The 24,638-nt window shown below is 54.8% G+C and overlaps 1 protein-coding gene and 2 pseudogenes across 1 annotated transcript in view; all 3 read right to left on the bottom strand.

The window, feature by feature from the left end:
- LOC142024741 (uncharacterized) overlaps positions 1-24,638 on the bottom strand; it is a 93,766-nt gene continuing 69,128 nt past the window's right edge. The window contains 3 exon segments of the mRNA XM_075016919.1: positions 1-1,106; positions 1,191-1,935; positions 7,532-7,543. Coding sequence (XP_074873020.1) covers positions 458-1,106; positions 1,191-1,935; positions 7,532-7,543 — 1,406 coding nt within the window. The 3' untranslated portion in view covers positions 1-457.
- On the bottom strand, positions 13,063-13,238 carry LOC142025349 (U2 spliceosomal RNA; annotated as a pseudogene).
- On the bottom strand, positions 20,984-21,157 carry LOC142025332 (U2 spliceosomal RNA; annotated as a pseudogene).

Below are 24,638 nucleotides of genomic sequence, written 5' to 3'. Positions count from 1 at the left end.
TTAATTAAAAAAAAACACCAGAAATTAATCAAGTTCAGGTCCTGAACAAACTCCAGTGTGTCTAGTTCTTTCATGAAGGAGCAGGGGTTAACGTCGGGAACAAGTCGACTTTTTTTTAAGTTACTTGACTGGCTCCGTAACACCACACCCTTGAGGAATGAGAAGCAGTGTGGTACTTCATGGGGTTCTCACTGAATTTTTGCCCAGTGGCCCAGCTTCAAAAATAGCAACAAAGAGAGAGTTACCGGATTTCCCTCCTGTGTGAATTCTCTGATGATCAGTAACGTCCGAGCAGCCACTGAAGGTTACCCACGTCAGTGCAGTCTGTGGGTTATTCTCTTGTGTGAACTCTCTGACGATTGACAATGTGCGAGTGTTCCCGGACAGACGAAACAGCTGAAAGGTTCCTCTGGTCTGTTAGATTTTAGTGCTGACAAAAGCTTTTCCCACAGTCAGATCAGCTGAAAGGTTTCTCTCCAACGTGGGTTCTCTGATGACGAATAAGACTGGAGTGCTGAGAAAAGCTTTTCCCACAGTCGGAGCAGGGGAAGGGTTTCTCTCCTGTGTGGGTTCTCCGATGTAAATCAAGGCTTGACCTCTGTATGAACCTTTTCCCACAGTCAGAGCAGTGGAAGGGTTTCTCTCCAGTGTGGGTTCTCTGATGATAAGTAAGACTTGAGCGCTGACAAAAGCTTTTCCCACACTCAGAGCAGTTGAAGGGTCTCTCTCTTGTGTGGCTTCTCCTATGAGTAACAAGGCATGACCTCTGTCTGAACCTTTTCCCACAGTCAGGGCAGCTATAAGGTCTCTCTCCTGTGTGGATTCTGCAGTGACTTTTAAGGCTTGAGGAGCATGAGAAGCTTTCCCCACACTCAGAGCAGTTGAAGGGTTTCTCTCTTGTGTGGCTTCTCCTATGTATAATGAGGTGTGACCTCTGTCTGAACCTTTTCCCACAGTCAGAGCAGCTACAAGGTCTCTCTCCTGTGTGCATTCTGTAGTGACTTTTAAGATTTGAGGAGCATGAGAAGCACTTCCCACACTCAGAGCATTGGAAGGGTTTCTCTCCCGTGTGGATTCTCTGATGAGCAACAAGCTGTGATCTCCATCTGTACTTTTTCTCACAGTCAGGGCAGTTATAAGGTTTCTCTCCTGTGTGGATTCTGCAATGACTTTTAAGTTCTGAAGGCCACAAGAAGCTTTTGCCACAGTCAGAGCAGCGGAAGGGTTTGTCCCCGGTGTGGGTTTTCTGATGCTGAACAAGATATGAGCGTTGACTGAAGCTTTTCCCGCAATCAGAGCAGAGAAAGGGTTTTCCCCGGGTGTGGATTCTCAGATGTTGATCAAGGCCAGAAACGTCACTAAACCTTCTCCCGGACTCAAAGCAGTAGAAGGGTTTCTCCCCTGTGTGGATTTTCTGATGTTTAACGAGGTATTCACTCCTGCTGAAGCTTTTCCCACAGGCAGCGCAGTGATAGGGTTTCTCTCCGCTGTGAATTACCTGATGAGTGAGAAGGTGAGAGTGTTGCCGAAAGCTTTTCCCACACTCAGAGCAGTGGAAGGGTTTCTCTCCTGTGTGGGTTCTCTGATGAGCAATAAGACTTGAGCTCTGACGAAAACTTTTCCCACAATCAGAGCAGTTAAAGGGTCTCTCTCCTGTGTGGATTCTCTGATGAGCAACAAGTTTTGCCCTCCGACAGAAGCTTTTCCCACACTCAGAGCAGTTGAAGCGTTTCTCTCCAGTGTGGGTTCTCCTATGTGTAACAAGGTTTGACCTGTCTCTGAACCTTTTCCCACAGTCAGAGCAGTTATAAGGTCTCTCTCCTATGTGGATTCTGCAATGACTTTTAAGACCTGAGGAGCATGAGAAGCGTTTCCCGCAGTCAGAGCAGTGGAAGGGTTTCTCTCCAGTGTGGGTTCTCTGGTGATAAATAAGACCTGAGGGCTTTTGGAAGCTTCTCCCACAGTCAGGGCAGATATTGGGCTTCTCTCCTGTACGGATGCTACAATGACTGTTAAGACTGAAGCTTTTCCCACAGGTTTTCTGTTGTTCGCTCTCTTTAGTGTTTTTCACGCTTCTGCTTCCATGGCTGGAGTTATCCTGCCCCTCCCCTGCATGGTTTCCCTGCTGCCTTTCTGGGCTACGCTGACTCTCACAGGTCTCTCCGTGCTCAGGACTCTGAGACACACGACCTTCAGAGCTTCCCAGGAACGTCCCACAGGAGGCCACTTGCTCTGGTTCTTCCAGCTGAAGATTCTCCTCATCATTCTTGAGCAGCATCACCTCACCTGCTGGGACACAGAGAGAACCAGAAAACTCTGAAAGGGAACAGAAAAGGGGGAACGCAGCCAACAACTGATGGAAAGATTGAAATAACATGAACTGAGCTGCTCCTCCTTCCTCACAACCCTTCCCCAGAGGAGGGACCCCAGCCCTGCTCCCACCCTCTGGCTAAGGCTGATGACAGGCTGAAGGCTCAGTCAGTCTGGATGAAAAGGCCCAAGTGACATGTAGAAGGACACGGAAATCAGTTTCTGAGTCTCTCTAGCTCACTGCTCACCTGTGTGGGGGTCGCTGATGATCTCCCCTTTCTCAGAGCCCTGGAGATCTGGGACCCCCAGCGCCTCCCCTCGCTCCACCCAGGAGATCACATCAGCTTTGGGAACTGGAAATCCTGCTTGGGGAGCAATTAACCAAGTGCTGATCTTGTTCAGGAAGGTCCAGGCCATTACTTCTTCCAGCCCCAGGATCTAAGCCGCCCACCCAGAGAGGCTCCTTCCCCACCTGGCACAGGCCGGGCTCTGGATGGTACAAGATCCCATGACACGCTCACGTGGAGTACAGGTACCTCACCCCTGCCTCGGGAATGGCCCAGCTCATTCCTGGGGGAGCCGAGTGCTCTGCTGCACTCTCTAGGGTACAACTCAGCCTCCCTCTTGACCTGTTCCATCCCCGGGCAGGACAAGACCACTCACCTCAAACAAGACGAGACTCCATGTGGTGTTCTTTTTGTGGATAAAACTAACACAGCTACACCCAATGCCTGGCACCAGGCAGGCCCTGAATTTAGCCACGTGGAGCGGGAATCCATCAAACTCATGAAAAAACCTGCACACATACAGACACCATCTTCCTTGCCAAGTGCAAATGGATGGACGTCCCACCCAACGGGCTGAAGGTGAAACACTCACTGCAACCGACACACTGCAAGGACTGTGTCGAGAGATTGGCCACACACTCCCACAGACCTGAGGAACCACCTGTTCAGCTTCCTGTGCAGCAAACAGGGAAACATCACAAGGAGCTCTCAAGTCTGGAGCCTCTCCTAAAAAACAGCCTCCCACACAAACGCCCAGGTGGCTGGACTTTACTGAAAGGAGACAGGAGAGTCACAACGCCCACTGCTCTTCTCTACAGGACTGTAAACTCTCTCACCTCCGACTTGCCGCATGGGGCCACAGTAGTGGTACCTGTAACTCACCCAGCAATGTTGTCAATCTATCCAACCACACACAGGATGGTGGTTTCAGGAAGATCACCAGTGCACAGCAGTTTCCCGCTGATGCTCCAGAAAATCTGTTCGTCTACAAGGTGCCACAGGACTTGTCTGTGTTTCTGCTCGACTCAAAACGTGAGTTCTCTGAGGGCTGGCAGGGCTGAAACCGAGGCTCCAGGCAGGGCTCAGACTGCAGCTGCCACATGGCAGGTCACTGGAACTTGGAGAGAAAGGCTCTGGCAGAGCTCTGGCTCCACAAGGGCTCTGTCCTCAAAGCTCCTGGCTGGGGCCTGGTTCCTCTGGCTCTTTGGCTCTGATGCGCTGCGTGAACCAGCAGGAGGCAGAGGAAGTTGTCTGAGCAGCGAGGTGAGTCCTGGGCTGGCTGCTTCAGACACTGCCCAGGCTCCTGCTCTGCGGCCCCTGCCTGCCTGCGGCTGGGTGGGCCCTACCAGCAACCCACAAGAGCTGTTGCTCCTGCAGTCGGCCATGGTGCTGTTTGGCTTTGCTGCTCTCTGGGGGATGTGGCTGTTGTTGCAGTTGGGCTCCCCCTTGGCTGCCTCAGTTCTACTCTGCCAGCAGCAGCTTCTCTGCCTGGTTTACCACTTTCCTCCTGCATCACGGGCTTGTTGCTGATTCATTTTCCAGCCACATCCGGCGTGTTTCCCTCGGTGCGGGAAGGAGAATGGCAGAAGTGCAGCTGGAGGAGGGGGTTAGTTACAGCCCCCGTCTCCGCCTCCCCCACAACCTCCTGCTGAGATTCTAGCTGCACTTTTGCCTTCACAGTTTTACAACTCACTGCCCATGTTTGGCCCCACCAGGTGTCACATGACCTAACTGGGCACCTCCCAACCATCTTCAAAACCCCCCCCCAGTATCAATGAAGGCCAAGGACGCTGGATGAGGTGTGTTATGAGACCTACGGGGAGTGACACTGAATCCCAACTCGGGCACATGTTTCTCATAACCGGTTTGTCCTGTGTCTGATTCCCACCAGTGACTCCTGAGAAAGCAATCTACTGTGCATGGGAGAGCTGGTGCCACTGTCTGGGAGTTTGTGTTTCATTATTCAAGAACTGCCCCTAAACGGTAAGAGCCAGCAGGGGTGCAGCACGCTGGCCCCAGGGGTACCCTGCAGGCATGAAGAGCAGCCGGACCCAGCCCCACACCTCTGGTACCTGACATTCCTGCCAGCGCCCCTCCACTCACACCTCCAGACAAGGCAGATGGTGGGGAAGCACGTGGAGACCTGGGCTGTGGGAAGAGCAGCACCACTGCCATGTTCCTGAACCTGCTTCCCCTGGGAGGGGCTGTGGAGGGGACAGTCTCTCACAGGGGACCCAGTGATTCCTGCAGCTCACACTCCTGACACTGGGGACAGGGGCAGGGAGGGACCCTGAACCAAAGCCAACCCAGCTGCTGTGAAGCCCACACAGCCTGTGACACCCCCGGGGACAGGACTCCTCACCCAGCCAGCGCACGGTCTGGTAATTCTCCTGCATCACCTCCCTGTAGAGGGCTCTCTGCCCCGGGGCCAGCAGCCCCCATTCCTCCTCCGAGAAACACACAGCCACCTCCTCCAAGGTCACCGGCTCCGCCACCACCGCCATCTCCTCCCTCTGTCTCTGCAGGTCCAGGGCTGCTCTGGAGCCAGACATGGGGGCTCTGCACCTGGCAGGGGAAAAGGGCAATGGAGACATTTCAGACGGGGCTGGAAGCCGCTCCGCTCCCCCGGCTCCCCACACTCGCTCCCTGGGGCACACGTGCTGCACACGCACATTTGGGGAAACGCTCGAGTCTCACAGAACCACCTCGCACAAGTCAGATCCCAAATCCGTCCTCGTTTCTCTCCGGACGCGGCCTGAGCCCCAGTACTGCTGCGCACTGGAGTGTGTCCCACGGAAACGTCACGTGGTTAGTGACACCCCACGGGGACAAGCCCGGAGGAAGGCAGCAGCTGAAGGGACAATGAGGGTCACTGAACTGCACCGCGGGGGAGCACAGGCACCGTGCGACGAGCGCCCGGCCCCACTGGGGAACCGGGAGGGGGGGGACACAAACCCACCCAGAGCTCTCGGATCCCCTGCGGGGGGGGGGGGGGTGCAATGGACTCAGGACCCCAAATCACTGAGGGGGACAAGGGAGAAGAAAACCAGGGGGGTGCAGAGGCCCTGGGGCGAAAACAAGGGAGCTGGGGGAGAACCGAGCACAGAGCCCCCAGCACCCACTGGTCCCTGCGGGGTGCAGAGCCCGCGGGCGCCGCCCAGAGACTCCGCCTGGAGGTGCGAGTGGAACCAGGAGCGAAAACCGGCCCCGAGTCACAGCCCCCCCGGGCGCCCCCGCCCCCGCCCCGGGCGCCCCGGAGCCGGGCGGGGGCGAGTTCGGGGCGCTGAGGCGGCGCCTCTTTGCTCCCCGCGGGGCCCAGCGCCGCGAGCCGCCCGCAGCACGAGGCGAACCAGGCGCCGCTGCGGGGGGGCGGGGCCGCGCGGGCGGCCGGACGAGGCGCACCGGCCGGGACCACTGGGAGGGGCTGGGGCTGGGGGGGCCCCGCACGGAGCATCCGAGACACAAGTGGGTGGGGTCGGAGTCACTTCCCTTCCCTTCCCAGCCCAGCCCGGCCGGGCCCCCCCACCTCATCTGGCAGCGGCTCCCTGCGGGGGAGAGGGGCAGTAGTACGTTACCCGGTGCAGCGGAAGTAGAAAGGTGGCTCAAGGAAGTGACGTCAAGGAAGGAGGAGCTGTAGGGGACAGAGGAAATGACGACAGACGTGCGGGACACAGTCGGTGGAAGAGAGGCCAGTGAGGTTAACGACAGAGGGGATCTGACGGGTGGGGGAGGGGGAGTGACGCTGGCGGCACCTGACGAGGGGGAGGAACGGGAAGCGGGCGGGTCCTGTCAGGCTGTTCGCTCACCCCGCCGCCGGGTGGGGCTGTGCGGATCCCCCACTGACGTGCTGGGCTGTGAGCCTCGGCACCGGGTCCGCCCCCGGACGCGCTTGGCAGGGTGCCAATCACCGTCTCGTGCCCCCTGCCCACCAGGAGCTGCCTTGTGCGGGGGGGAGGAAAGTGACGCATCGGGAGGCGGGAGCGGAGAGGGGAAGTGACGCAAGAGGGAGGCGGTGGCCTGCGGTGGGGGCACATGTGGGGATGTTTCTGCCACTCACAGGCTGTGCGGGTAAAACTGCCCGCAGCAGGCGGCTGCCCCCGGCCTGGCTCTGCGCCTGCGCAGCGGGAGACGGATCAGTGGTCGCTCGTAGCTCCAGCCACATCCACCGCCCACACCGCGGGCTGCGTCAGGGGCGAGCAGCAGCCCAGGGGGGAGGGGTCCTTGCATCGAACCTGCCAAGGGCTCGTCCTGTGTGTCCCGCCTCTTCCCGGACCCCCGCTCCCATTGGCTGAGCTGCCTGTCAGCCCTGCCCCGCCCTCTCCCATTGGCCGAGCTGCCCGGCCTGAGCTCTGCGCCCGGCTCCGCACTGGTCTCCCGCCGCGCATCGCTGTTGCTCTGAGTCATCCCCGCCCTTCACCCCGCCCCGCCCCAGCGCTGCGCGCAGCCCCCGCTGTGCTCCCCACAGCCCCAGAGGGGAGCGAGTCTGTGCTGGCCCCGCCCCTCGCCCCGGCCCGGCCCCGCCCCCTCGCCCCGTCTGTCCGGCCCCAGCAGCTCGTCCCGGCCCGTGTCTGTGGTTGCCCCGCGGGAGTTTGTTCTGTGCCCCACGTGGTCCCCAGGCGGGCAGATTTCCTGGGCTGGGGTCAGTTCCCCTCCGGGCCCCTCCCTCCCTCCCTCCCTCCCGCCCCCAGCCTGGATTGCCCGTGTCAGGGGCGGCTCTTCTCTCCGCCCGCCCGCAGCCGGGGGCGCTGTCACCGGGCACCGCTTGGGGGCGCCTTGTGCCCCGACCCTCGCAGCGGCCCCGCCTTGTACCTGTCCCAGTGCGGAGACCCCCGTGTGTGAAACCCCCTTTTCAGTTCCCAGCCCCTGTCCGTCCCTGACACACACCCGCGTCCTGCAGCGCTGGGAAGAGTCACACGTGTGGGGGGTGCGGCGGCGGGAACGCAACGCTGCTGCAGGCTGGGAGGGGTGTGTCTGCCAGAGCTCATCTGCATGGGAATGCAAAGGGCGCGTGTGTGACACCTGCCAGGCAAAGCCTCGTGGGGAGCGAGTCAGCCCTGAGATCTGCTCCCTTGTAAACACCTCGTTGTGAAACCACAATTTATGCTGACACTCAGTGTGGGAGCTGTGAGACCTCACCAAGGCTCTGGGTTGCTGTGGGGGACCGGGCAGTCGCCATCGCTGCATCAGACATTGATTACACGGGGCTCCGTCTTTGCAAGTATTGTGAAGAGAAAAAGGAGCGGTACTAGTTGAGTTTGTTCATTGAGCGGTTTTTTTTCCCCTGTTTGTGCTCTGGTCCTATAGTTGTAAGTTTGACCGGACTCGTTTTCTTTATTTGTTGAAAAGTGAAGCTGGAAACTAGGGTGTCTAAAACCCCCACCCCCTGGAGGTATTAATAGCTGAAATTATAGAATAGGAGCTGAGCCTACACAGAGCTGAAATCACAGGGTTCTGCCTCAGGGCAATCTCCAGCAGTGTGATGGGTAAGGGAGCAATGACTGGCAGGTGGCCAGTAGGACCAGCAGTGGATGAACGTGGGGACTGGCAGACAGAAGGCAGGAGGGGTGGTGCATGATGGGGGGCTGCTGGAAGGAGCAGCGGGTGGCTGGTAGGAGGAGCAGTCAGCTGTGGGCTCTGGGTCCAGCACTGCACCGTGAGAGGTACGTCCTGTAAGTGTGTGGGGGGTAAAGGGCCAAGAGCCCCAGCAAGAGACTTGGTTCTATAGCATACGGGGGTGGGATCTTGTTTTAGATATCCGGCATCTGTCACTGTAACCTTGGGGTGGGTTATGGTTGTTAAATAATCTGTTTCTATCTTAGACTCTGTGCTTGTGAGTGGGGGAAGAACCTCCTTACAGGCACCCAGCAAGTGGGGTGAAATTATCCCAGGCCATTGGGGGGGTGGGTTGAGCTGGTTGGTTGTTTCCTTGACAGGAAACCCCCTAGGAGCTGAACCCGGCATTAATAGAAGGGTTACATAAGTGGGGGCTCCTCCGGGATCTCTTTTGCTGGGTAGTACCCCTCACAAGCACATATAGGCTACGTCTACACGTGAAGCCAACATCGAAAAAGCTTATTTCGATGTAGCAACATCGAAATAGGCTATTTCGATGAATAACGTCTACACGTCCTCCAGGGCTGGCAAAGTCGATGTTCAACATCCACATTGCACGGCACCACATCGAAATAGGCGCTGCGAGGGAACGTCTACATGCCAAAATAGCACACATCAAAATAAGGGTGCCAGGCACAGCTGCAGACAGGGTCACAGGGCGGACTCAACAGCAAGCCGCTCCCTTAAAGGGCCCCTCCCAGACACAGTTGCACTAAACAACACAAGATACACAGAGCCGACAACTGGTTGCAGACCCTGTGCCTGCAGCATGGATCCCCAGCTGCCGCAGCAGCAGCCAGAAGCCCTGGGCTAAGGGCTGCTGCCCACGGTGACCATAGAGCCCCGCAGGGGCTGGAGAGAGAGCATCTCTCAACCCCCCAGCTGATGGCCGCCATGGAGGACCCGGCAATTTCGACGTTGCGGGACGCGGATCGTCTACACGGTCCCTACTTCGACGTTGAACGTCGAAGTAGGGTGCTATTCCGATCCCCTCATGAGGTTAGCGACTTCGACGTCTCGCCGCCTAACGTCGAAGTTAACTTCAAAATAGCGCCTGACGCGTGTAGCCGCGACGGGTGCTATTTCGAAGTTAGTGCTGCTACTTGGAAGTAGCGTGCACGTGTAGACACAGCTATATATACCATTGTAAGAAGCTATTCTGTAATTGCAGGATAAGTTTGAGTTTATGCCATGGCTGGCCGTATGCTAGAACACTGGTGTGAGGAGTTGAGTGCTGATCCTCGGAATTGTATATTAGTATTGGGGATACCTGAGGGTAGGGAAGATGGCCCAATTGAGGCCCTTCTAACAAAAGCCATTGATTCTCTAACGAGGTGTCACATACAGGGGCCTAGACCTCAAGTAGAGGACAAAGCCCTTGTGGTGCTATGTGAACTGACAGTGGCTGTGGACTCTTTGCAGATCCCCAGTGAGATAAAGACTCCCATTGGCACATTGAAGGTTGTGATCACCAAGGCCTTTGCAAGGAGCCCTGCCTCACGTGCCGGGGTTGAGGAGAAGATGATCGCCTTCTTGGCACAGGAAGGAAGGACTATGGCAGACGTGTTGAGTTTACTGAGTGCCGAACCATGGGCCCCTGGCTCTTCAATGGCTCTACGGTGTCAGCTCGCTGCAGTGAGGGGGCGGGCTGCATGCAGATTAGGTGTTTCTAGTTTTAAAGCTGAATTATGAGGTGAGAGAGGTTTTGCTTTGAGCAGCTAGAAAGGAGCTGCAGGATGAAGAAAGTAGGTGTACTTGCTCATCGGTGAAAATCTTGTTGCAGTGCTCACATGTGATCCATTGGGCTGAGTCACTGTGATATTTAAAAGTGTCCAGATGGGTGGGCTGTGTAAAATTGTTGAAGCATTTTATCACTTCTCAGCCCTTTGTGATTTAAGATCTGCTAAGGGACCTGCTGCAGTGGGGGAACCCCCACTAACCCAGGGGAGCCCCTGCCAGCCCTAGTCCGACTGAGGGCAGAGGAGAGATGTCGATCTCCCAGCCCATTCTCACGTGGTGCCTCCCCCTGCCTCCGTCTGGGGGCTGTGTTGGGGGGAGAGCTGTGGGGGGGTCCTTTCTGCTGTAGCCTGGAGCTAGCTAGCACCCCAAGCCCTTCAGACCTGGCTCCACCCCAGAGCCCGCACCCCCAGGCAACACCCTCACCCCCAACCCTCTGCACCAGCCCTGAGCCTGCCCCCCCACGCCAAACCCCTTGGTCTCACCCCTCCCCCACGCTTTGTCAGACTGCTAATATGGAGGTGACTTGTCACATTTCACATGAAGGGTGCACGGAACAAATTAATTCCACAAGTGCCTGGGAAAAGGTAGCGGCAAGGCTGAGTCTGAGCCTGGGTTTTACAGAGGAAGCACCAACTTACCTGAGCCAACAGCCCAGCCTTGTTTCCAACGGGTGACCAACAGCTGGGGGGAGCAGGGGCGGGGAGGGGGACAAGCGGGAGCAGAGCGCATGAGAGAGGCAACTTGCATTTCGCTCAGGGTTAATACCCCCTTGGGCCTGCCCTGCCGTGCACTGTAAGAACAACAAGTCCTGGGGCACCTCAGAGACTAACATTCTGGAGCATAAGCTCTCGTGGGCAAAGCTCCGCTTCATCCCAGAGTGCGCCAGCCTTTCTAGGTGGCAATGCGCCCACCGCTCACCTTTTCCCTCTCACTCTACAGGCTCGTCTTCTATTGGCCCAGCCTGCTACTGCTGACTGAGGACTGTTTCTCACTGCCTCTCTCCTTCTCTAGAGTTGCCCACTGCTCACCTTGTAATGATCTGCAGCACGAAGGGTCTGTCCTGATCGCTTCCTGGAACAGCTGGTGACAGTCTCGCATACATACAGCATCCATTCTCACTCACACAACAAGGAGCTTTCATTAGCACAGCTACAATCAGTACTGAGACTGAACAGCAAGTTAATTTCAAACCATCACACTGAATTCAATGTCAGATACAGGTGAACATTACACAGAACTGAAAGAGTTTTAGACTACAGGGGTGCAGCTTGCTTGCTTTTAGGCCCTTAATAACGGCCCATGGAAAAACTGCCAACTGTCTCCAGTTGCGTCTCCTCTTAGTCTTAAACCTGCACAATCAAAAAGTTTCAATCTGTTCTTAATGGTTAACCAAACTAGGTCTGACCAGGGGGACTGGAACAATTTTTATCATGGGAGTGCTGATGAAGAGGACTTGCAGCCCTCTGCTTTCACCAGCCCTGAAGGCCTGCGGACCGAGAGCAGACCTGCCTCTTACAAACACTTGGATTCTTTTCTCTGCCAAAAAAAGAGCAGTCTCTTAGCATTTTAAAGGCTAACAAAATAATTGATGAAGGGGTGAGCTTTTCTGGAATAGACCTACATCTTCAGACCATAAGACTCAATATTTAAGGCACAGACAACCAAAACTAGTCATCAAGGTTGACAAATCAGAAAAATCAGAATCAAAGTGGGCACATCAGAAGAGCGGTAGGAAGGGGAGAAATCCAGAGTCACATCAAACAAAGTGGCTATGTCTACACTAGCCCAAAACTTCAAAGTGTCCATGCAAATCGCCATTTTGAAGATTACTAATGAGACTCTCTTTAGAATGCGGGGGGCGGGGTGGGGGGCAGCACTTGGAAATTGCAGCGGCTCGCGCTGCGCAGCTGGTCCAGATGTGGAAATCCCCTTATTTTAATTTGCTGATAGGAATAAGGGGATTTCGAAGTTGCCGGGGTTCTTTTGAAAAGGACCCCCATCTAGACCAGCGCTGCAATTCCAAAGTGCCCCAGCCACGCACTTGCTAATGAGGTGCTAAATATGCATTTAACTGCTTTTACAGATGATAAATAGCAAAACAAAAAGCAGTCAAGTAGCACTTTAAAGACTAGCAAAATGGTTTATTAGGTGAGCTTTCCTGGGACAGACCCACTTCTTCAGACCATAGCCAGACCAGAACAGACTCAAGATTTAAGGCACAGAGAACCAAAACGGTAAGCAAGGAGGACAAATCGGAAAAAGATAATCAAGGGGAGCAAATCAGAGAGCGGAGGGGTGGGGGGGGGGAAGGCCAAGAATTAGATTGAGCCAAGTATGCAGACAAGCCCCTATAGTGACTCAGAAAGTTCCCATCATGATTGAAACCATGTGTTAATGTGCCGAATTTGAATAGAAAAGCCAGTTCAGATGTTTCTCTTTCCAAAACGGAGCAAGAATTGCTTTTCTGCAACACACATCCCTTGAGGTCATCGACAGAATGCCCCGTTCCATGAAAATGTTGACTAACTGGTTTGTGGATCTGCAGCGTTTTGATGTCTGTTTTGTGCCCATTGACCCTTTGTCTGAGGGAGTTAGAAGTCCGTCCAATATGCGAAGCAGCTGGGCACTGTTGGCACGTGAGGGCATATATGATGTTAGTAGAGGAGCATGACCAAGTGCCCGTGATCCTGTGAGTAACCTGATTAGGTCCAAGAATGGTATTTCCAGAGAAGAAAGGTGGAGAAAGCGAGCGGCTGGCTTTGTTGCAGGGAAAGGTTCCAGGACTGGTATTCCTGGGCTTATAGACTGGGGCTGGTAGTGAGAAACCTTGTAAGGTTGGGAGATGGGCTGAAACAAAAAACAGGCATGTCACCCGGGAGCTTCTTCATTATTCCAAATGTTCAACATGTATTTCAGCGCTTGCTGAGTGACTGTTAAAGTAGCCATTTATATAGTTACTTCAAAGATCACAGCAAATAAAAACACACCCTGGAAACAAAACTGCAAATGATTCTTAAAACAAGCCAGCATATTAAGAGCTGTGATTTTGATTCAGAAAAACGACATCTTCATATTCAAAATCTATTTTTTCCCCCAACGCATTTCCCCCAAAGGGAAGGGCACCGCTCCTGGAAACACTGCAATACCAGGTGGATGCATGGAGTGGATGGAGCAAGCCCCTATTCCATCTCCCTCTTCCAAAAATCCATTTAATATATAGTTTTCAGATAGAGAACATATCAGATATTAAACTGATAAGAACAGATTAAATGAGTTTTATTGAGAGAATGTTTCAAATACAGCAAGGAGCTTAACAAATTCACATACACAGGGATATATCATCTGAGAAACTAGAACAGGTCATGGAGCGTAATATACAGTAAACAGTATCTTAGTACTTACATAAGAAACCCAACTAGTCTCAGATAGACAACAAAACACAGTTACAAACAAGAGATAATATAAAATATCTACTACACTTGATCTGAGCCCACAAAAGGCCAAGAAGCAATACCATTTGGGGGAAATTTTACACAGCCCACCCATCTGGACACTTTTCAATGGCATGACGACTCACCCGAATGCAACACGTGAGCATTGCAACAAGATCTTTACAGATCGGCAAGTACACCGACTTTCTTCATCCTGCAGCTCCTTTCCAGCTGCTCAAAGCAAAACCTCTCCCACCTGATCATTCAGCTTTAAAACGAGTTATTCCACCAGACCTGCGAGCTGCCTCTGTGGTGGCTGTTTCGCTCCCAAAGACATCACCTCATCTGCACGAAGCCTGTCCCCTCGCTGCAGCATGCTGACGCCATCGAGCTGTTAACCCTGGACGGACTGCAGAACCAAAACAAAAAGCAGTCAAGTAGCACTTTAAAGACTAGCAAAAGAATTTGGAAACCTTCTGTTCATGCCACATGCCTGCCAGAAGGGCCGGGTTCAACTCTTGTGGGGTTTTCCTGTCAAGGATACAACCAACCAGCTCGAGCCCCCACCCAGTGGCCTGCGACAATTTCACCCCCATGCTGGGTGCCTGGAAGGCGGTTCTCCCCCCTCGCAAGCACAGAGTCTGAGATAGAAATGGCTTCTTTAAGGACCATTACCTACCCCAAGGTTACAGTGACAGATGCAGAATATCTAAGCAAAGAAGAGACAAACCCCCTTTACCCAGCTACCATCCCCATATGCAGTAGAACCCAATCTCTTGCTGGGGCTCTTGGCCCTTTACCCCATACACACAGTTACAGGGTGTACCTTCTGCAGTGCAGTCCCGAACCCAAAGCCCGCAGGTACATTCATTACCAGGGCAGTACCAGCTGTCCACTTGTCTGCAGCCTCCCCTTGCTGCCACAAGCCACCCACCCTCGTCTGAGGGGCTTCCTACCAGCCTCCCCCTATCATCCACCACCACAGTTCCTCACCCCACTGCTTAGGCTTCCCCAAAGGCAGAATCCTCTGATTGGAGCTCGACATGGCCTCAGCTGCCACTTTTGCATTAGAGCTCCTGACATTTCTCATACAGGGTTTTATAAACACCCTCGTAGCCAGCTCTGCCTTTCAACAGCAAGGAAGAACTAGACAAGCCAGACTTACACCGACAGGACCAAGGCACTCAGCAAGCTGCTTTCACCACCGCACCTCCACTTTTTTCTTACAAGGCTTTAAACCAGGGAGCCCTGTGTAATCAATGTCTGATGCAGCCATGGCGACTGCCCTGTCCCTCACAACAACCCAGAGCATTGGTGAGATCTCACAACTCCCGCATCAAGCGTCAACTTCAATTGTGATTTTACAACTCCATGTTTACAAGAGACCAAATCTCATGGCTGACTTGCTCTCCATTAGACTTTGCCTGAAAAGGTATCACACACGCACACCTTTGCATTCTTATGCAAATGATCTCTGGGAGACACATTCCTCCCAGCCTTTCGCAGCATTGCGTTCTCCTGCCGCCACATTCCCTCCAAATTTATTCCGTCAGCTTTGGTGGGACAGACCCACTTCTTCACACCATCAGACCACCGGACCGCAGAACCGGTGTCAACTACACACCTCGGCAGCAACCCCCTGCTCTCATCCACTGCCATCGTCCCTCCCTGAGCAATCACACTGCTGGGGATTGCCCTGAGGCACAACCCTGTGATTTCAGCTCTGCAAGGCCCAAGCTGCTGCTCTGTGATTTCAGAGAGAGGCTGAAAGCAGCTACTTAACTCCACGGCAATTGGAGAGACTTGAACTGGTTTTCTCCTCCTCCTGGAGGTAACTCGCTTCCAGTTCTCCTCCTTGTTTTGGGCAGCCTGCTGTACCTGCAGTATTATCTGTTGCCTTCTGTCCAGAAAGCCTTCACCTTCTCTGATGGACCTGAGGGTTGGGATTTGTGCCTCAAGTCCTTTCACCTTCTCTTCTAAAATGGCTCCCAGCTTCCCCTTGGGCCAGAGAAAATCCTCTCTCTCATTCGGGAGGAAGACAAACACGGCACATGCCACGCAGGTCACAACACCAGAGCTCTCCCCAGCCACGTCACTCTCCATTTCTCCCTTGACAGAGATCCCTTATTTGTTTCTAGTGCCGCCTTGGAGGGCACAAGAGAAACCCCGTACGAGAAAGGTGAGAACAGGTGTGTGGCTCCTCCCAAAGGCGAGCTGCCTGTGAGCTGCTCCTGTTCGCTGCTCCTCACAGGAGTCGCTGGGGCTGCCTTCTTTCGGGGCTGCGAGCTGGCTAGGCCCGGCTGAGTTGTGAATGAAAAGCCCCGGGCAGCGCGGAACAGCCCACGTCCTGTGTCCCTCTCCCCGTGGCCAGCCCGGCCCCTCTGCGCACCCCAGCGGCAGACGGCCGTGGAGAGGCAGCTGGTGGCGTGGGAGTTCCTGGCTGAACAAGAGCGCCTCCTGCTGGCACGGCTGGGAGAACTGGCCCAGGAGATCGGGCCGAGGGGGGAGGAAAATGCCACCCACCTGGGGGAGAAGATTTCCCGGACTGGCGCCCTCAACACACAGCTGGAGGGGACGTGTCAGCAGCCGGCGCTGGAGCTGCTGCAGGGGAGAGGGCGCTGGATGTGCCCAGGGCCCTATTAAGGAGGGGACTGAGGTGCCTGAAGCTCCAGGCCCAGAACAATTCAGACAGAATTTTTTGAGAGACGTTTTGAAGCATATGCTCCAAAATCTCTGTGAGTCTCTAAGGGGCCACCAAGTCCTGGTGCCTTTGGCCTGGTGCACCTATGACACAGGCCTCACAATCTTCAAAAAGCTTTTCCCTGAGGCAGTGCTTGAGGACAGCATAAACAGCATCGCGTACAACCGAACGCAGACCTTTTTTACACTGACGACGTGGGACTGGCTCAGCCGCTTCCATACCAAGCCTCTTCCTAAATTCCTCATCGCCGTCGTCCTTGGCATTATCTTCAGTGGTTTGTATCGGTGCTGAGCAAAACCAAGGTGGGCCCATTTCATCTTCGTTCTCTGACACAACGTCGTCCTGGGGCTCTGGGTCCTCAAGGAAGGCCCTGTCGAGCTCTGGAGAGGTTCCCAGAAAGAAAATAATGCAAGATCCTGGGGTCGTTTTAGGTTTTTACAAAATCCCATTACACCGCCCCCCAACCTCGCTCATTCGTTTCTTCCCTCTTTGGCTTCTTTTCCGTTCTCCTTGTCCGACTCCTGCAAGCTGCGGCCGCCTTCCTCCGTAGGGGTGGACAAAGAGAGGCCGTCTACCTTGTCGGGCCGCCTCGAGAGCGGTTGGGTTTCAGGGTCGGGTTCCGGTGTATCCGTCAAAAAGGGTTGGGCCAAAGGGCTCCCCTCGGAGCTGTCGCGGATGCGGCGCTTTCTCCACGTGCGGCGGAGACCCGTCGGCACATGAACAACGTCCGAACTCCTGGCAGGGGTGGTGAAAGTGTCCCTCTTCCCGCTCAGCGTTTGCACAGTTCTGAACCACGCGCCCTTGGAGCCAGATGGCCTCTTTGTGGGGGTAGCGCTGCGCTCCGGTTGGTAGAGGGTGGCGGGGCGAGTCCTTCGAGGGGTCGCATGACACCCTTTCCTTCCAGGCACGTGTCTCACTTGACCCCGATGTACTCCTACCCCCCAAGGGCACGTCTGCCGGTGACAGGGGGCGGGCCTAAAAAGGTTGGGGTGGAACTTCTGGTGACAGGAGGGAGGGTCGAAAGGGTTAAGGGCGTGGGACTTCTGGTGAAAGGGGTGGGCGGAGCTAAAAGGGCTGGGGCGTGGCTGAAGGGAAAAGGCGTTGTGGCGAAGGTTTGATTTTGGTAGGCCACACCCCCGGAAGTGACGCGCCAGGGCACGACTGCCAAGGACAGGTGGGCAGAGCTGGGACGGAGCAGCTGGGGAAAGGGGCGTGGCTCAAGGGAAAGAGGGCGTGGCTAAAGTTGGATTGATGGCAGACCCCGGAAACTACTCAGGGCTTTGCAGCAGGGCACCTGGCTCACACCAGACTGGGGGGTGCCGGGGGGGGGGGGTGGATGCATTGTGGGCGGGGGTCTGGATCAGGCAAGGCTGGAAGGCGGTGGAGGGGCTCTGGGTCAGATCACGCTGGGGCGGGGGGCGGGAAATGTCTGGGTCACACCAGGTGCTGGGAGGGTCTGGTCAGCCCGGGCGGCTGCTTCGGTGGCTTCAGCTCCCTGCCGGCAGTGACCACCTGCGGCCGCCAGGGGGCGCGCTAAAGCCGCCAGCGCCCGCGGGCTCCCCCGAGCCGAGTTTCGAGCCCGGCGCCCTCCGCCGCTGCTGCGCTGGGGCCGCCCCTGCAGCTCCCGCGCGCCTGGGGGAGCGGGACGCGAAGGGGACGTGCCCCGCCCCGCCCGGCTGCTGCTCCGGGAGTAACGGGGCTCCCCGGCCAGCCCCTCCCTGGGCGCTGAGCTCACGGGGCGTTGGCCGCTGTGCGGGGAGCTCGGCGCTGGGCTGTGCCGGGGCCGGGCCTCCTGGCGGGGGCGAGGAGCTGGGGCTGCTCCCGGGGGTGGGGGACACGTGGCGCCGCTTAGCCCCGCTGGGGGTGAACGCTGCTCTCGGAGGTCACCTGGGGCGACGTCCCCTGCAAGCAGGGCGCTGCGGGACCCAACTGGCCCGAGCCTGCCGCTGTCAGGGGAAAGGCGCCCCAGCCTGGCAGGGACCTGCTGCAGCTGGGGAACCCCCCGGCCCAGGGGAGCCCCCGCCAGCCCCAGACCCACTGAGGGCAGGGGAGGGATGCCGATCTCCCAGCCCAGCCCCACGTGGCGCCTCCCCCTGCCTCAGCCTGGGGGCTGTGTTGGCGGGAGAGCTGGGGTGGGGTCCTCTTTGCTGTAGCCCGGAGCCAGCCGGCACCCGAAGCCCTTCAGACCTGGCTCCACCCCAGAGCCCGCACGCCCAGGCAGCACCCTCACCCCCAACCCTCTGCACCAGCCCTGAGCCCCCCTCCCACACGCCGAACCCCTTGACCTCACCCCCCCCCCGCGCTTTGTCAGACTACTGATATGGAGGGGACGTGTCACATTTCCCATGAGGGGTGCACGGAACAAATTCATTCCACAAGTGCCTGGGAAAAGTTAACGGGAAGGCTGAGTCTGAGCCCGGGTTTTACAGAGGAAGCACCAACTCAGCTGGGCCAACATCCCAGCCTTGTTCCCAAGGGGTGACCAACAGCTGGGGGGAGCGGGGGCGGGGAGGGGGACAAGCGGGAGCAGAGCGCATGAGAGAGGGGACTTGCATTTCGCTCAGGGTTAATACCCCCTTGGGACTGCCCTGCAGTGCCCTGTAAGCAAAACAAGTCCTGGGGCACCTCAGAGACTAACATTCTGGAGCATAAGCTCTCGTGGGCCAAGCCCCGCTTCATCCCAGAGTGCGCCAGCCTTTCTAGGTGGCAATGCGCCCACCGCTCACCTTTTCCCTCTCACTCTACAGGCTCGTCTTCTATTGGCCCAGCCTGCTACTGCTGACTGAGGACTGTTTCTCACCGCCTCTCTCCTTCTTTAGAGTTGCCCACTGCTCACCTTGTAATGATCTGCAGCACGAAGGGTCTGTCCTGATCGCTTCCTGGAACGTCTGGTGACAGTCTCGCACACGTACAGCATCCATTCTCACTCACACAACAAGGAGCTTTCATTCGCACAGCTACAATCAGTACTGAGACTGAACAGCAAGTTAATTTCAAAACCATCACACTGAATTCAATGTCAGATACAGGTGAACATTACACAGAACTGAAAGAGTTTTATACTACAGGGGTGCAGCTTGCTTGCTTTTAGGCCCTTTTAGGCCCCATGGAAAAACTGCCAACTGTCTTCAGTTGCGTCTCCTCTTTGTCTTAAACCTGCACAATCAAATAGTTTCAATCTGTTCTTCATGGTTAACCAAACCAGGTCTGGCCAGGGGGGCTGGAACAATTTTTATCATGGGAGTGCTGATGAAGGGGACTTGCAGCCCTCTGCTTTCACCAGCCCTGGAGGCCTGCTGACCTAGAGCAGACCTGCCTCTTACAAACACACGGATTCTTTTCTCTGCAAAAAAAAGAGCAGTCTATGAGCATTTTAAAGGCTAACAAAATAATTTATTAAGCGGTGAGCTTTTCTGGAATAGACCTACATCTTCAGACCATAAGACTCAATATTTAAGGCACAGACAACCAAAAGTAGTCATCAAGGTTGACAAACCGGAATCAAAGTGGGCACATCAGAAGAGCGGTAGGAAGGGGAGAAATCCAGAGTCACATCAAACAAAGTGGCTTTGTCTACACTAGCCCAAAACTTCAAAGTGTCCATGCAAATGGCCATTTTGAAGATTACTAATGAGACTCTCTTTAGAATGCGGGGGGCGGGGTGGGGGGCAGCACTTGGAAATTGCAGCGGCTCGCGCTGCGCAGCTGGTCCAGATGTGGAAATCCCCTTATTTTAATTTGCTGATAGGAATAAGGGGATTTCGAAGTTGCCGGGGTTCTTTTGAAAAGGACCCCCATCTAGACCAGCGCTGCAATTCCAAAGTGCCCCAGCCGCGCACTTGCTAATGAGGTGCTAAATATGCATTTAACTGCTTTTACAGATGATAAATAGCAAAACAAAAAGCAGTCAAGTAGCACTTTAAAGACTAGCAAAATGGTTTATTAGGTGAGCTTTCCTGGGACAGACCCACTTCTTCAGACCAGAGCCAGACCAGAACAGACTCAAGATTTAAGGCACAGAGAACCAAAACAGTAAGCAAGGAGGACAAATCGGAAAAAGATAATCAAGGTGAGCAAATCAGAGAGCGGAGGGGTGGGGGGGGGGAAGGCCAAGAATTAGATTGAGCCAAGTATGCAGACAAGCCCCTATAGTGACTCAGAAAGTTCCCATCATGATTGAAACCATGTGTTAATGTGCCGAATTTGAATAGAAAAGCCAGTTCAGATGTTTCTCTTTCCAAAGCGGAGCAAGAATTGCTTTTCTGCAACACACATCCCTTGAGGTCATCGACAGAATGCCCCGTTCCATGAAAAGGTTGACTAACTGGTTTGTGGATCTGGAGCGTTTTGATGTCTGTTTTGTGCCCATTGACCCTTTGTCTAAGGGAGTTAGAAGTCCGCCCAATATGCGAAGCACCTGGGCACTGTTGGCATATATGATGTTAGTAGAGGAGCATGAGAAAGTGCCCGTGATTTTGTGAGTAACCTGATTAGGTCCAGTGAGGGTATTTCCAGAGAAGATATGTGGAGAAAGCGAGCAGCGGGCTTTGTTGCAGGGAAAGGTTCCAGGACTGCTATTCCTGGGTTTATAGACTGGGGCTGTTAGTGAGAAACCTCGTAAGGTTGGGAGATTGTCTGAAACAACGAACAGGCATGTCACCCAGGAGCTTCTGTCATTATTCCAAATGTTAAACACGTATTTCACCGCTTCCTGAGTAATTTTTAAAGCAGCCATTTATATAGTAACTTCAAAGATCACAGCAAATAAAAACACAACCTGGAAGCAAAAGCGCAAATGATTCTTAGAACAAGCCAGCATGTTAAGAGCTCTGGTTTTGATTCAGAAAAACGAGACCTTCACACTCAAAATCTATTTTTTCACCAAACGCATTTCCCCAAAAGGGAAGTGCACCGCTCCTGGAAGCACTGCAATACCAGGTCGATGCGTGGAGTGGACGGAGCAAGCCCGTTTCATCTCCCTGTTCCAAAAATCCATTTAATATACAGTTCTCAGATAGAGAACATATCAGATATTAAACTGATAAGAACAGATTAAATGAGTTTTATTGAGGGAATGTTTCAAGTACAGCAAGGAGCATAACAAATTACCATACACAGGGATATATCATCTGAGAAACTAGAACAGGTTATGGAGCTTAATATACAGTAAACAGCATCTTAGTACTTACATAAGAAACCCAACTAGTCTCAGATAGACAAAAAAACACAGTTACAAACAAGAGATAATATAAAATATCGGCCTTTTAACCAATCCCTACCCTGAGAAGAAAAAGGGGAAAATACTTTAAAGTAACAGACAATATAAGATATTGGCCTTTGGATCAATACCCATCCCTAGCAGAAAATCAAAAAAGGGAGTATTTTACAGATACTAGACAATAAACAATATTGGCTTATCGGCCAGTCCCTGAGAAAAAAGAACTCTTTGAACATAAAACTCCCCGACCCATGAAGTAACAGGGAAAATAAAATAAAATTAAATAAAATGAAATAAAAAATAATTAAATAATAAAAAAATTACAATAGGAGAAAAAAATAAAAATAGATAAAATAAGGAAAAAAAAGAAAACACAAAGGCGCTTGGTAATCAGCTGTCAGAATATTGGCGATGGCCCGTGATATGCTCTGTGTAGATGTCCCTGGAACCACCTAATGGCATCGGACACCATCAGCCTGCGCATCATTCGAGCATAATAGCGACTGACCTCGCAGACTTCCAGGACCTCATCATTCAAGGGGTCCCAGGCACCCAGTACCCCCACGAGCAACGCATGGACCTCCACCGAGTAGCTCTGAGACCGCAAGACGTCCGCCAATAGAACATACTTTCGCAGTTTCTTGGCCCGGGCATCGCGGAAGCCCGGCATGCGGTTTTCAAAGAACAGTGTAACATCCACTATAAAAACTTTCTTAGACCCCTCATCCGTCACGATGTTATCGGACTGCAGAAAGCTGTCAGTATCTCTCGATCTATACTTCAGCTGAGCCCGCAAAACACCGAAAAGCAATACAATCTTGTGAAAATTTTACACAGCCCACCCATCTGGACACTTTTCTATGGCATGACGACTCACCTGAATGCAACACGTGAGCATTGCAACAAGATCTTTACAGATCGGCAAGTACACCTGCTCTCTTCATCCTGCAGCTCCTTTCCAGCTGCTCAAAGCAAAACCTCTCCCACCTGATCATTCAGCTTTAAAACGAGTTATTCCACCGGACCTGCGAGCTGCCTCTGTGGTGGCTGTTTCGCTCCCAAAGCGATCACCTAATCTGCATGAAGCCTGTCCCCTCGCTGCAGCATGCTGACGCCATCGAGCTGTTAACCCTGGATGGACTGCAGAACCAAAACAAAAAGCACTCAAGTAGCACTTTAAAGACTAGCAAAAGAATTTGGAAACCTTCTGTTCATGCCACATGCCTGCCAGAAGGGCCGGGTTCAACTCTTGTGGGGTTTTCCTGTCAAGGATACAACCAACCGGCTCGAGCCCCCACCCAGTGGCCTGGGACAATTTCACCCCCATACTGGGTGCCTGAAAGGCGGTTCTCCCCCCTCGCAAGCACAGAGTCTGAGATAGAAATGGCTTGTTTAATGACCATAACCTACCCCGCGGTTACAGTGACAGATGCAGTATATCTAAGCAAAGAAGAGACAAACCCCCTTTACCCAGCTACCATCCCCATATGCAGTAGAACCCAGTCTCTTGCTGGGGCTCTTGGCCCTTTACCCCATACACACAGTTACAGGGTGAACCTTCTGCAGTGCAGTCCCAAACCCAAAGCCCACAGATACATTACCAGGGCAGTATCAGCTGTCCACTTGTCTGCAGCCTCCCCTTGCTGCCACAAGCCACCCACCCTCATCTGAGGGGCTTCCTACCAGCCTCCCCCTGTCATCCACCACCACTCCTACCAGCCACCCACCATGGTTCCCAACCCCACTGCTTGGGCTCCCGCAAAGGCAGAACTCTCCGATGTTAGTTCAGCATGGCCTCAGCTGCCGCTTTGGCATTAGAGCTTCTAGTATACCTCATATAGGTTCTTATAAACATCCTACTAGCCAGGTTTATTTTTCAACAGTGATGAAGGACTAAGCAAGCCAGACTTAGAGCTAGAAGGCCAAAGCACTCACCAAACTGGCTTAACCACTGCACCTCCACTTTTTTCTTACAAGTCTTTAAACCAGGGAGCCCCGTGTAATCAATGTCTGATGCAGCGATGGCGACTGCCCTGTCCCCCACAACAACCCAGAGCCTTGGGGAGGTCTCACAGCTCCCACACTGAGTGTCAGCATAAATTGTGGTTTCACAACGAGGTGTTTACAAGGGAGCAGATCTCAGGGCTGACTCGCTCCCCACGAGGCTTTGCCTGGCAGGTGTCACACACGCGCCCTTTGCATTCCCATGCAGATGAGCTCTGGCAGACACACCCCTCCCAGCCTGCAGCAGCGTTGCGTTCCCGCCGCCGCACCCCCCACACGTGTGACTCTTCCCAGCGCTGCAGGACGCGGGTGTGTGTCAGGGACGGACAGGGGCTGGGAACTGAAAAGGGGGTTTCACACACGGGGGTCTCCGCACTGGGACAGGTACAAAGCGGGGCCGCTGCGAGGGTCGGGGCACAAGACGCCCCCAAGCGGTGCCCGGTGACAGCGCCCCCGGCTGCGGGCGGGCGGGCGGAGAGAAGAGCCGCCCCTGACACGGGCAATCCAGGCTGGGGGCGGGAGGGGGGGAGGGAGGGGCCCGGAGGGGAACTGACCCCAGCCCAGGAAATCTGCCCGCCTGGGGACCACGTGGGGCACAGAACAAACTCCCGCGGGGCAACCACAGACACGGGCCGGGACGAGCTGCTGGGGCCGGACTGACGGGGCGAGGGGGCGGGACCGGGCCGGGGCGAGGGGCGGGGCCAGCACAGACTCGCTCCCCTCTGCGGCTGTGGGGAGGCTGCGCGCAGCGCTGGGGCGGGGCGGGGTGAAGGGCAGGAATGACTCAGAGCAACAGCGATGCGCGGCGGGAGACCAGTGCGGAGCCGGGCGAAGAACTCGAGCTGGGCAGCTCAGCCAATGGGAGCGGAGCGGGGCAGGGCTGACAGGCAGCTCGGCCAATGGGAGTGGGGGACAGGGCTGACAGGCAGCTCGGCCAATGGGAGCGGGGGGGGCAGGGCTGACAGGCAGCTCGGCCAATGGGAGCGGGGGGCGGGAAGAGGCGGGACACACAGGACGAGCCCTTGGCAGGTTCGATGCAGGGACCCCTTCCCAACTGCTGCTCGCCCCTGACGCAGCCCGCGGTGAGGGGGGTGGATGTCGCTGGAGCTACGAGCGGCCACTGATCCGTCTCCCGCAGGCGCAGAGCCAGGCCGGGGGCAGCCGCCTGCTCCGGACAGTTTTACCCGCACAGCCTGTGAGTGGGACAAACCCCACCCACATCTGCCCCCACCGCAGCCCGCCCCTGCCTCACCCTTGCGTCACTTCCCCTCTCACCCCCTCCCTTCTGCGTCACTTCCTCTACGTCCTTCACCTTCTCCTTTCAGGACGTCATT

Source organism: Carettochelys insculpta, chromosome 22, assembly GCF_033958435.1.
Source record: "Carettochelys insculpta isolate YL-2023 chromosome 22, ASM3395843v1, whole genome shotgun sequence".
Classification (NCBI taxonomy): Eukaryota; Metazoa; Chordata; order Testudines; family Carettochelyidae; genus Carettochelys; species Carettochelys insculpta.
The sequence above is the reverse complement of the archived record's forward strand: the minus strand, read 5'-3'. Positions and strand labels throughout refer to the sequence as shown.